The sequence below is a fragment of the Papio anubis genome, chromosome 2 (assembly GCF_008728515.1).
Source record: "Papio anubis isolate 15944 chromosome 2, Panubis1.0, whole genome shotgun sequence".
Lineage (NCBI taxonomy): Eukaryota > Metazoa > Chordata > Mammalia > Primates > Cercopithecidae > Papio > Papio anubis.
In genome coordinates, this window is record NC_044977.1 from 55,726,264 (window position 1) to 55,738,962 (window position 12,699).

Sequence of the window (12,699 nt, forward strand, 5' to 3'; positions counted from 1 at the left end):
CTTTGAGTAGGAAGGCCCTGGTTCTCATCTGGCATTGGTTGCCATGGCCACTTATGAGCTCTGTGACCTTGGGTAGGTCACTCAACCTTTCGGAGCCTGTTTCCTGGACTGTGATTGGGATGTTAATGGTAGCACCCCCACTCCTCTGCCCTAGCTCCACACAGGTGAGGAGGGCACAGGGCAACCACAGATGGTGGCTGTTATTCCTGCAGGTGTGCCAGGTCAGCGCTCAGCAGCCCGTCCAGACAGAACTGCTCATGCGGTATCACCAGCTGCAGTCCAGACTGGCCACCCTCAAGATAGAGAATGAGGAGGTGAGTGAGCCCCTCTGCCCTATAAGGGATTTCCTTTGGAAGGCCTGGCTTGTCCCAAGGAGTCCACTTGTACCACGGAATGCATAAGAAATGATAGTTCCACTTATAAGATGGAATAGTACACAATCATTAAAACCACACACACTAAGAATCATTAATAGCCTGGGGGATGCTTATAAGATGTTAAATTGAAGAAAAACAAAAGGCAGGGGGCTGAGGCAAGAGAATTGCTTGAACCTGGGAGACAGAGGTTACAGTGAGCTGAGATCACGCCACTGCACTCCAGCCTGGATGACAGAGTGAGGCTCCATCTCAAAACAAACAAACAAACAAAACACAAAAGGAAATAGGACTGTATGTTCAGTATTGCCATAACTGCAGTAAACTAAAGCATGTGTATATTCCTAGGCATAGAAAAAAGACTGGAGGGAAATGCTTAAATGTTATTAGTTGCTATGTTTGGGTTGTGGGGTGATAGGTGCTTTCTGTTTACTTCTTTGTGCTTTCTTCTATTTTCTGCAATGAATTTCTGTTTTATCGTTAGAGATAACAGTAGGTATTTTAAATTACACAGTGAAATAAACAACCCAGGGCACACTAAATGTGACATGGATTCTGAGCTCCAAGGAGCGGGTCAGTCTTACCAGGCCCAGCCTCCCTCCTCTGCAGCTGTGGGGCATAGGATTCTCAGCAAGTGGGTACAGATGGAAATACCAGTGCAGTGGCTCTATTCTGTGGACTGAAGAGGCCAGATGGGAAACATCCTTTTCCAACCTGGACTCCTCCTCCAAGGAGGATGTCAACAAACTGGAGGCCCCTGGAGAAAGGATACCAGGATGGAGGGAGTGACACTCGAGGTCATGGGCAGGTTTATTCTTGAAAGTGCAGTCACAGTGGGGAGGTGGGAAGACACAGTCCTGATCTTCAAATCTCAAGAGTGCTATCCTGGGCAGAGAGGGCAACTTTGCTTTTCAACTCCACAAAGGACATACCTAGGACAAATGTGAGACAGATTGGAGCTCAGGATGATAGCAAATCAGTGCAGTCCCCAGGGGGAGGTTGTATGGAGACAAATTATATATTTGTTTTTCAAACCTGGAAAGAGACAAGAGATGAACAGAGTGTTTTCTTTATTTATTTATGCCCTATATCTTCCCTCAAAGGATTTTAAATTGTTTACACGGAATAGCATATGGATCATAATGTTAATGGAATTTAAATTGGAAATCAGGGCCAAAGAAAGGAGAATGAAGCCAGTGTTCCTCTGTATGAGCTGCTAACGAGCTTGAATAGACTTAATTTTGAACCTGAGCTTCCTGTCATGCTGCATTAGAAAGAAGAATTGATTCATGTATTCATTCAACAATATTTATTCAAGTATTTATAGAGCGCATATTGTGTACCAAACATTGTTCTAGATAGAGAATAAAGTGAGTGAACACAGCACAACATAGCACCTCCTCTCCGGGAGGGAATATTCTAGTGAGAAAAGACAGATAATACTTAAAACTGTTGACAAAGAGAGTCAAACTCTGTAAAATATTTGAAGAGATTTATTCTGAGCTAAATATGAGTGACCAATGGCCTGTAACATGGCCCTCAGGAGATACTGAAAACATGTACCCAAGGTGGTTGGGCCACAACTTGATTGTATACATTTTAGGAAGATGTAAGGCATCAATCAATACATGTAAGATGTACTTGGTTTGGTCTGGAAAGGTGGAACAACTGGAAGCAGGGGCTTTCAGGTCATAGGCAGATTCAAAGATTTTCTGATTGGCGATTGGTTGAAACAGTTAAGTTATTGTCTAAAGAAAGGGTTAAGATAAGGGGTTGTGCAGACCAAGGTTTTATCATGGAGATGAAACCTCCAGGTAATAGGCTTCAGAGGATAGACTGTAAACGTTTCTATCAGACTTAAAGAGTCTGTTCTAACAGTAATTCCAAAAAGGAGGAGGGTATAATGAGGTAGGTTTGCCGCCCCCTTCCCATCATGGCCTGAACTAGTTTTTCAGGTTAACATTGGAATGCCCTTGACCGAGAGGAGAGGTCCATTCAGATGGTTGGGGGCTTAGAATTTTATTTTTCATTTACAAAACACAAAAACAAGCCAAGAAATGAATGAGCTTGGAAAATATTAGACAGTAATAGACACTGAGTGAAGATATCGGGTGGGGGCCTGATGTCACCAGGAGGTGACATTTAAGCTGAGGTCTGAGTGACAAGAAATAGGCTTTGAGTGACAATAATTTTATAACAAACATTGGAGGCAGTTTTTCCAGGTACTATTTTTGGAACCAGCCTCCAAAGCAAAGAATCTGCCCTTTAGGCCCAGTTCAGCAAAGGGGTGCTGTAAGGTCAGGGCCTGTGGACCCTGCTCATGCAGGCTTCTGGTGGTCCCATGAAATTCCAGAAGAAAAACTGGAGTCCTAACTGAACAATGTGTGTCTTCCTGGAGTTTTCCTTTTCTCAGCTGGGCTTTTGATAGGAGTCCAATAGCAGATACCTGGAGAGTTTGTTCACGAAGAATGGCTGCCCACCATTGTCAGCTTTGTCTCTACCCTTCTCTGAATGAAGAGAACTAGAGCATGTCTAATGTTGTCTCTATTCAACTGACCACCTTGCATTGGAGGAGCTGGTTTGGAGTTACATAATTAGGCCAAGAGAAGCAAACCTAGAAACCTGGGTTCCTCATTTGTTGCAACATTCCTCAAGGTTCTCTCTGTCAGGAGCCATACATAGAATGTCTTCAAATTGGGCAACCTGGCTTCTCATCCCAGCCAGCAGTGTGATTTTGGGCTGGTGACTAATTTGTGTTTTCCACATTAATACAGTGAGAAGGATTATTTTTGTTCGGCCTATATCCTAGGGATTTTACATGGAAGAAGTAAAGCGACAGTTGGGAAAGGGACTTTAAGGGTCAACAGCAGTATGAAAATACAGGATTTTTGTCAATCTGCTGTGTTTCTCCAGGTTAGGAAAACCCTGGATGCCACCATGCAGACATTACAGGACATGCTGACTGTGGAGGACTTTGATGTCTCCGATGCCTTCCAACACAGTCGATCAACAGAGTCTGTCAAGTCGGCTGCCTCTGAGACCTACATGAGCAAGATCAACATTGCCAAGAGGAGAGCCAACCAGCAGGAAACAGAAATGTTTTATTTTACAGTAAGTGGCATCCTGGGCCCAGAACCACAGTGTCTGTCAACCCACTGGCAGTGACTTTTCAGGAGCAACCCAAGCTACTGAGAACCAGAGAAACCACATGGACCTAAGACTCCACCACTATGCTTTTAAAATTAAGTTGCCTGGCTTGGTTTTCTGAAATGCAGAAAGTGAATTCCCAATGGGTAGCACTGGCATTGATCTTGGGTGATGATTATTGACATTTTCTTGCTCTAGGAAAAAACCGAGACAGTTTTATTCAGTGGGGTGATAAGAAAATGGCTAACAGAGTCAGGTGCAAGTCCCAAGGAACAACCCTAAAATTACGAATATAGATTATCATGTTGAATTGTCTTAAATTTAGGTGTGAGCTTTGGGAAAAAATACCCTAAAGAATCCAAGCAAATTGCTCTTTAGTTGCTTGCCCTTCATGTAAAATCCCATGTTAATTATCTTCCATTTGGACAGGGGACCTTAAATCTTCCATGGGATGCTTGAGTCTGTTCAGCCATATCCCTGCCCAGAGGCCATCCTGACTCTGCCTGCTTGCTCCCAAGATTAAAAGCTCCCTTTTCCCCCAAACAGCCCTTTTGTTTGCATTGTGCCTGGCTTTTAGTATTATCATGTTTTCCTTTATCTTTGCTATCTTCAAAAATCTACCTCACTGGGATTTCTTGGTTCTCTTCTCTGGGGCCACCCAGAGTGGAGGCTAATTCTACATGACAGTATTTCACATGGTTGCACGGAACTGGGATTTCATTTCTCCAGGCCAAATGTATCTGATTCTTTCAGTCCTGCCTTACAAACTTTTGTTTTGAGTAGCCTCAGTATCCTAGTGACTCTCTCCTGAACATGTTCCATGTGCTGATGCCTCTTCTAAGGTGAGACTCCAAGCAGTGGTCTGCCCAACACAGAATTGAGCAAAATTGGCTGGGCGTGGTGGCTCACGCCTGTAATCCCAGCTCTTTGGGAGGCCAAGGCGGGCGGATTGCCTGAGCTCAGGAGTTCAAGACCAGCCTGGGCAACATGGTGAAAAGCCGTCTCTACTAAAATACAAAAAATTAGCTGGGTGTGGTAGTGTGTGCCTGTAGTCCCAGCTACTCGGGAGGCTGAAGCAGGAGAATTGCTTGAACCTGGGAAGCGGGGTTTGCAGTGAGCCAAGATTGTGCCACTGCCTCTAGCCTGGGAAACAGAGTGAGACTCTGTCTCAAAGAAAAAAAAAAAAAAATGAATTGAGCAAAATGTTCACCCCTTCTATACCAGGTACTATGCTCCTATTCATACGTTCTAAGATCATATTCTTTTATTATTATTTTAAGGCTAAGTTAATATCAGTTATAGCTCTCTTCCCTGCATGCTACCATTAAGCAGGCCTCACTCTTCCTAAGGCTTTGTAGGGGATGTCTTGGGCAGGTCTTCTGTTTATCACCAGTTAGTTTTCCTCTTGATGAATTCAATTCATGGTTTTAGTCAACATCCTGATCCAGTTACTCAGCATACATGCTGTCTCCTCAAACCTGTGTTACCTGCAGATTCAGTGAGCATGGCTTCCAAAGTTTAATCAATTTAAAGACTAATGGATATATCAAGGCCAGGGCCAAAGACAGAGTTGTTAAAAATATGCAACTAGGGCCAGGCGCCATGGCTCATGCCTATAATCATAGCACTTTGGGAGGCCGAGGTAGGAGGATCCCTTTAGCTCAGGAGTTTGAGACCAGCTTGGGCAACATAGGACGACTCCATTTCTACAAAGAAAAAAAAAAAAAAGGCTAGACATGGTCCATATCTGTGGTCCTAGCTACTCAGGAGGGTGAGGTGGAAGGATTGCTTGAGCCTGGGAGGTTGAGACTGCGGTGAACTGTGATTGCACCACTGCACTCCAGGCTGAGTGACAGAGGGAGGCTGTCTCAAAAAAAAAAAAAAAAAGAAAGAAAAAAAGAAAAGAAAAAAGAAAAGCAATGAGGCTAATATTGATTGGACTGTAGTCATTTAACCCATCACAAACCCACCCAATTCTAACCGAGCTCCATCTTATGACTGGCTTTATCAAATCCCTGGTCGAAAACCAGTAGTCAACAGACACTGCATTTTCTCCAACACCCTTTGACCCTGTCAAGGAAGAAAACAAAGCAGAGCTTAGCGAAGCAGCCCACGCTGATTGCTGGCATTCGCCACTTCCATGGGGCCTACTGTGTTCACAAAGAGAATTTATGGTTACAACATGCACATGAATATTAATTCACTTTCGCAGTAGAAGCAAAGAAATCTGGGAAACAGAATTCAAGAAAGGGGTTCAGCCTACTCGAAGTTAGGAGGATTCTCCAGTATCTATGACTAAGGGTCATAAGATGTTATAGTTTATTCTTAATATTTAGTTTGTTAGCGTGGTTTCCTAGTATGCCTTCTCATGACTCATTATTTTAGGTCTTTTTAAGGACATCATAATCCTTTAAATACAAACATCAATACAATTTGATGGCATTCTTTATTTTGTGGACATTCGTTATTCTTCAGATGGTTGAAGTTTAAATGAGGCAGACAGAGATGGTTTACAAAGCCCCAGGCTGTAAATTGCACTAACCAGTGGATGACCTGTCAAGGCATGTGTTATGTGTTTGGGACTAGATCTTCAACTTCTTGGGGCAGTGAGACATGGTGAACAGAATATCAGCTTACCCCTCAGCTCTGCTTTTTTGGGGAATTCTTGGATAGGAGATAAAATGAGAGGACATTATTTTTGAAAGCATCTATAGAGAGCCTCTCAGACAGTAGTTACCAAACTGAAGTGTGCATTTGAACCATCTGGGAAGCTTGTTAAAAATGTAGGTTCTCAGCCAGGCATGGTGGCTCATGCCTGTCATCCCAACACTTCGGGAACCGAGGTGGGTAGATCACTTGAGCTCGTGAGCTCGCGACCAGCCTGGGCAACATGGCAAAACCCCATCTCTACAAGAAATACAAAAATTAGCTGGCCATGGTGGTGTGTGGCTGTAGTCCCAGCTACTTGGGAGGCTGAGGTCCCAGCTACTTGGGCTGCTGTGTGCCTGTAGTCCCAGCTACTTGGGAGGATGGCTTGAGCCGGGGAGGCAGAGGTTGCGATGAGCCAAGATTGTGCCACTGCACTGCAGCCTGGGCAATAGAGCCAGACCTTATCTTAAAAAAAAAAAAAAAAAGTAGGTTCTCAGACCACCACTCTCCCAAGATGGGCACCTGGAATTGTGAACACTTCTGGGCCTCACTGGTTCCTCCTTCAGTGTCAAATAAGGGGTTAGACTCAAGGTATTCTTGAACAGGAATCTGCGTGTTGACAGTCTCCCCAGCTGGTTACGAGCCCCTGGCGCTCTGCCCCACACTTGGAGAAACACTGAGTCTACTCTCAGTTCACACTGGGGAGGACATGGAAGCCCAGAAATGCTCAATAATCTGCCGAGGTCACCCAGTGAGTGACCACAGCTCTGAGCTTCCGTTTCCTTCTGGGTAGAACAGGCCTGATGATGCTTTCCCCATTTACCGTCCAAGATTGTGATGAGGCTTAAACATACGTATGTGAAAACTGTCAGGTGCTCTGCGGATACAAAGGGGAGTGACTCTTAATGGCCACTAGGCCAGGTCCTGGGAGCCTAGGACCATGGAAGAGGAGAGAGGACACCACAACCTCCCACCAGCCCGTTCATTCCAGAACATCAAGGTGGTCCAGCATGAGGTGACCCCAGTCGTATTTGTGTATATGTCAGCCCCCTCCCCAATGGGTCTTTCTCCCATGGCGGTCAATGGGAAGGTGGTGATCTTAGGGGCCCTCCTCTACAGTTGACTTGGGGGTGTCTGAGCCTCTGCAACTCACTTTTCTCTGCCCCCTTTTTTAGTGTGCTGGCTGGGACAATAGAGTGGGTTTCTCTTTGAGAAACTAGCAGGTAGATTTGGGGCAGTCACATCCACCTCCTTGACTTTATTATCAGAGCTCTTGCAATTATCATGCCCCTTGCTTACAAAACTCCTTCCTGCAGGTCTCCACGTGGCCCCCTTTCCACCTCCTTCAGGCCTTGGCTCAAATGTCCACTTTGCAGTGAGGTCTTCCTGGACTTCTAATCCACTGTTCACATTTTATTTTATTTATTTTATTTATTATTTATTTATTTATATTTTGTAGAGATGGGGTTTCAGTCTGTTGCTCAGAATGGAGTGCAGTGGCATGAACATAGCTCACTGCAGCCTCAACCTCCTGGGCTCAAGTGATTCTCTCACCTTGGCCTCCTGAGTAGCTGGCACTACAGTACACGCCCCCAGGCCTAGCTAGTTTTTTAAACTTATTTTTTTAGAGACTTGGTCTTGCTATGTTGCCCAGGCTGGTCTTGAACTTCTGGCCTCCAGCAATCCTCTCACCTCAGCGTCCTGAGTAGCTGAAATTACAGGTGTGAGTCACCATGCTCAGCTCTGATTTCTTTTTATCCAAAGCATTCACCACCACCTGACCAAGTGGTATTTTACTTATCTTTTTTGTTCATTTATTGTCTCCCTCCCCACTCCACCACATAAGCTTCAAGAGGGCAGGGATCCAGTGAAATTTCTCAGCACCTACTCTAAGCCAGTCACAGCTTTAGGCACTGGGGAGCCGGAGATGAGCTGGGTGTGGAGTCCACCCTCCAGCAGCTGGCCGTGCAGCAGAGGCATGCCCAGTGGGGCTCTGGGACTGTACAGGTAGGGGAAGCTGGTACCCGTGTAGAGGTGGCTGAGGCCCAGGCTGAGTTCAGGCAGGTAGGTGTGTTTCTATCCTGGCCTGTTCTCTGTCCTTCAGTGCCGCTCTAAGGTACACTGCACTGGGCCAGGGCCCTGAACTAGGAAGCAGGTTGGGGCTGGGTGTGGCCCTCAGCTGACTTTCCATGGGAACTTGGACAGATCACTTCCTGGTGCAAGCTTCATTTTTCTTATCTGTAAAAAGAAGAAAATCCTATCACCAACTGCAATTTGGGTTATTTTAATGGGAAAGCCTCTCAGGGGACTGCAAGCCCTTCCTCCTTCAAAGCGGGGCCAGATGAAAGGAAGACTTGTTCCGAGGCCCCTCTGACAGATCCGATAAAGCTCTCTGGGCTCTCTGGCCTCGGCTGCACGTGGCCCCTGGGATGGTTCCCATTTTTATTGCTCTTGGCACAGAAGCACAGTGGAGCTTTGATGAGGAAAGAGGCCCTTTGCTTTGTCTCCTTGTGGCCTTTACCTGACAAAGGCAGCTTTCACTGCTCCCATTCTCCCCCGGCTTGCTTTATGTTCCTAACCCCTGACCTGAAAGGCCTAGAGCCCTCCAAGGGTCTGGCCACGGCATGGCAGCGCTGAAGATCTAGATGGAGGAAAGCAAAGATGCAGATGCAGAGGCCTCTCTGTTCCCTGCACCAGGGTCCCTGCGGGTGACATGATCTCTCTTCGGCTTCCCTGTCCCAGAGGTCAGTTGCAGAGGCATATATCCCATTACTCGGCCTTGCAATCTATAACTTCTTTGTGCCTTGTGTCTTACAGAAATTTAAAGAATATGTGAATGGCAGTAACCTCATCACCAAGCTGCAGGCCAAGCACGATTTACTCAAGCAGACCCTGGGCGAAGGTGAGTGAGGTGGCGGAGGCCCTCTGGGAGGTGCTCTGTTCCCCACTGGGTTTCACTGTGTCCCCCTGATGTGTTGAGCTGCTTAATCTTGAGACAGCAGGCATCTGGCAGAATGAACCTGGACTGACCAGGACTGGGCAGGCTGGGAAAATCACCTTAGTACAGATGCCTTGGGGGTCCAATCTGGCTATAGAAAATAAAGGGCGTGACTTGCTTTTTGATGAATAGAAAGAAAAAGTAAATAAAAAAAGAAAAAGAAAATGGAGGGCAACCACAAGTCTTAGTTTAGGTTGGCAGGGACAGTCCAAGGCAAACTGATAGAGGGGCACCCATTAGGTAGGGAGTGGGAATCCAGGGCCTCAGAGGCCGGCACTGACGTTTTTCAGCAGACACTGTTTTCAAGGAATACTACTGGAGTGTCTGGCCAGGGTTCTAGGTCCAGAGAAGGAAAATCCATACATGTAAGTCAGGGTTTGGCCCTTGAGGGACCTGATGACCAGGCGTAAAGCCACTCAATGCCTTCCAGTGGCAGTTGGAATAAAATGCCAGCTGCTGTCATGGCACATGAGGCCTTATAGCACTTAGCTTCTGCCTGCTTCCCTGACCTCGTCGGTCATTCTCCCTTTCCTTACTATGCTGCAGCCACACTGAGCAAATTTCTGCCCTTCAGGACTCACCAAGCTTGTTCCTGCCCCAGGGTCTTTGCATCTGCATGGGTAACCACCACCCAAATCAGGGGATAGAGCTTTTCAATTACACTCAAAAATTCCCTTGTGCTCCTTTGCAGTCAACCCCCCATGCTCTACTCTGATCTGATTTCTGTCTCTCCAGATTCGTTTTGTGTGTTCTAGGTAGTAAGAGCGGGGAAACTTTGGGTGCTGATGGAAATAAATGTTCCATATCCTGATTTGAGTTACATGGGGATAGACATTTGTTAAAAACTCATTGACTAGGGGATAGGAGTGGGGAAGACTTAGTTGCAATGAGCTTTTTCTTCATTCTTTGCCTCTAAATTTTACCCATCCCAACATTTCAGTATCAGGCCGGGGATAAAGGGGGTGTGGAGGAGTGTGGGTACCAAAAAGGGAAGAAAAACAGTGAGAATGGAGGAGAAAGGGAGAAAGTCCAAGAGTGGAGCTCAAGGTGTGGGTGCCATGGGGGCAGCTTCTAAGACTAGCATTAAAGAGGAGGGCCGGCATTTATAGGCACAGGTCAGGGGGCTGTTCCTCATGAGCCAGGTAACAAAAGGTAGGACCATATGAGTTGGTGGCTACTTGCATTTTTGAAATTAGATGCTGAATTTGGAAAACTAATCTTCTTTTAAAAAATAAGATCCTGGGTCTGGTGCAGTGGACTGCCCACGCCTTCTTGGCGCAGAAGCACAGTGGAGCTTTAACGAATAAAGAGGCCCTTTGCTTTGTCTTCCCATCGCCCTTACCTGACAAAGGCAGCTTTCATTGCCGCCATTCCCAACTCAAATGATGATGATGATGATGATGATGATGGTCATCATCATCATCATTATCACCATACTTAGTTTTGGTTGGCATAACTCCTGGTCCATTTGGTCCTCCAAGTTTATTTAGCCTTCAACTACGCCTTGCTCTTAAGATTGCTCTACCAGTCCCTCTTCTGAGTTTTGAGCTGATTAGCAATAAAAAAAAACTCCCGGAAAATGCGTTTTCAGAAGTAGAGGGGCAGCTAAGAAAAAGCCATCTGGAAGAATCTCTGTAATCTGTGTTTTAGTAAGCTGGCTGTGGAAAGGCTCACTGTGCTTCCTTTGACAACTGGATGGCTCTTGATAGACTGGTCAGTTCTAGAGAAGTTTTTTTTTTTTTTTTTTTGAAGTAAATGTTCTATTTTAAAACAGTTTTAGAGCTACAGAAAAGTTGGGAAGATAGTATAAAGTTTTCATATACTCCATATCTAGTTTCATATACTCCACATCTAGTTAATGTTTATTAACATTTTACATTAGTATACTATATTTGTCAGCATTAATGAATACTGACACATGTTATTAACTGAAGTTAATAAATTACTGCATTACTGAAAAAGATGGAACCTGAATCAATCGAGACCAAATCTCCAGTCATTTTTATATAGCCACTACACGATAAAGATACATATAGATTCTCAGGGCACTGGGTGAAAGGGGAGAATTTGCACTGACCTAAATGATAAATTGGAAATTGCCCACTGGGTGAAGGAAGAAGAGAAAAAATTCAGCAGGCCAAAGAGAGCTCAGAGTCTTAGCGAATTCATCCTTCTGAGTGTCAACTGGTGATTCACCTTTTCCTGAGCGTTTTGGTTCTTCTATTCAGTAGAATTCTCTTCTAAGAGTAGGGTAGTGTTACAGCTGCATCAGTGGCCTTTTTATGCCATATGAGGGCTATTTTGTAGTATCATGTCTAGTGCCTCAGTTTCTCTAAAGTACAGTAGCCCTCCTTTACGTGTGGTTTTGCTTTCCATGGTTTCAGTTGCTTGTGGTTATCTGTAGCCTGAAAATATGAAATGGAAAATTCTCGAAATAAACAATTCATAAGTTTTAAATTTCTTGCTGTTCTGAGTAGCATGATGAAATCTTATGCCGTCGTGCTCCATCTTTGCCAGGATGTGACTCCTCCCTTTGTCCTGCATATCCACTCTGGATACAGTACCCGCCCACTGGCCACTTAGTAGCTGCCTTGGTTATCAGATTGAAAAAACAGAGGACATGTGGGATTTGGTACTATCCACAGTTTCAGACATCCACTGGGGGTCTTGGAACATACTCCCCACAGATAAGTGGGGACTGCTGTACTCTTTTGACAGGATAGCTCAAGGAAACTACAAGTTAGATGAAACCCAAAGTCTTTGGAGTCCGCTTTACTTAGAAGCGGATTTGAGAACATGATTGACCCCAGACATACAAGTCAAAAAGCTTCCAGGTGCTTGGAAATGGCATTCCCTGTTACAAAGGATGTCGCTGGCGCTTCTTGGGAGCAAGAGCACACACCTTGGCTATCGCTATGCCATTTTATTGGCCAGAGAATTCTCAGTTTATCATCATCTCTGAGTCTTAGACTTATGACCTTTTTATTGCTGGAGTGTATTCTGTAAGCTCCAGGGTTTACACTCAAGATGCAGTTGGTTTTTCAATTTCTGAAAGCGCCTCAAGCATGAATGAACAGTGTGCTGCCTATAAAAGGGAAGGAGCATAACCTTTTAGGCCAAGATTTAATCACCCATCACAGAGCAAAATGGCCACCAGGCCCAGGCCATCTGACTTTCTAGAAAATGACTGAACCACCAACTATAAAATATATTTTTAAAATCCCAACAGGTTTCAGAAGGTAAAGGATGGGCATTTTTTGATTCCCCACATTTATGAGATATTGAGCCACCCTATTTCTAAAGATGTTGGTTGTGGGATTCTTGAGAGCAGGAATGTGAGTCTGAAGCTGATAGACAATGTATTAGATTCTGTGCCAGAGAAAAGTCTGCCTTGAGTATGTTCTGACATTCCACTCCACATCCTAAAACCTTTGATTTCTACCTGCCCCCATCTGTTCATTCATCTATCCAAGAGCACAGGCATTTTGTTTGGCCAGGCCTGGGGAGATAGTGGTACACAAGAAAGGTAAA

The 12,699-nt window shown here is 45.1% G+C and overlaps 1 protein-coding gene across 8 annotated transcripts in view; it reads left to right on the forward strand.

The window, feature by feature from the left end:
* SRGAP3 (SLIT-ROBO Rho GTPase activating protein 3) overlaps positions 1 to 12,699 on the forward strand; it is a 315,323-nt gene that overhangs the window by 244,438 nt on the left and 58,186 nt on the right. For all 8 annotated transcript variants that reach the window (XR_643522.4, XM_021933198.2, XM_021933193.2 and 5 more), the window contains exons 8-10: positions 213 to 314; positions 3,288 to 3,485; positions 8,988 to 9,072. Coding sequence is in view for 7 of the 8 variants with exons in the window: in XM_021933198.2 (XP_021788890.1) it covers positions 213 to 314; positions 3,288 to 3,485; positions 8,988 to 9,072 (385 nt within the window). In the remaining variant the exon portion in view is untranslated. The remainder of the gene's footprint in view (positions 1 to 212; positions 315 to 3,287; positions 3,486 to 8,987; positions 9,073 to 12,699) is intronic.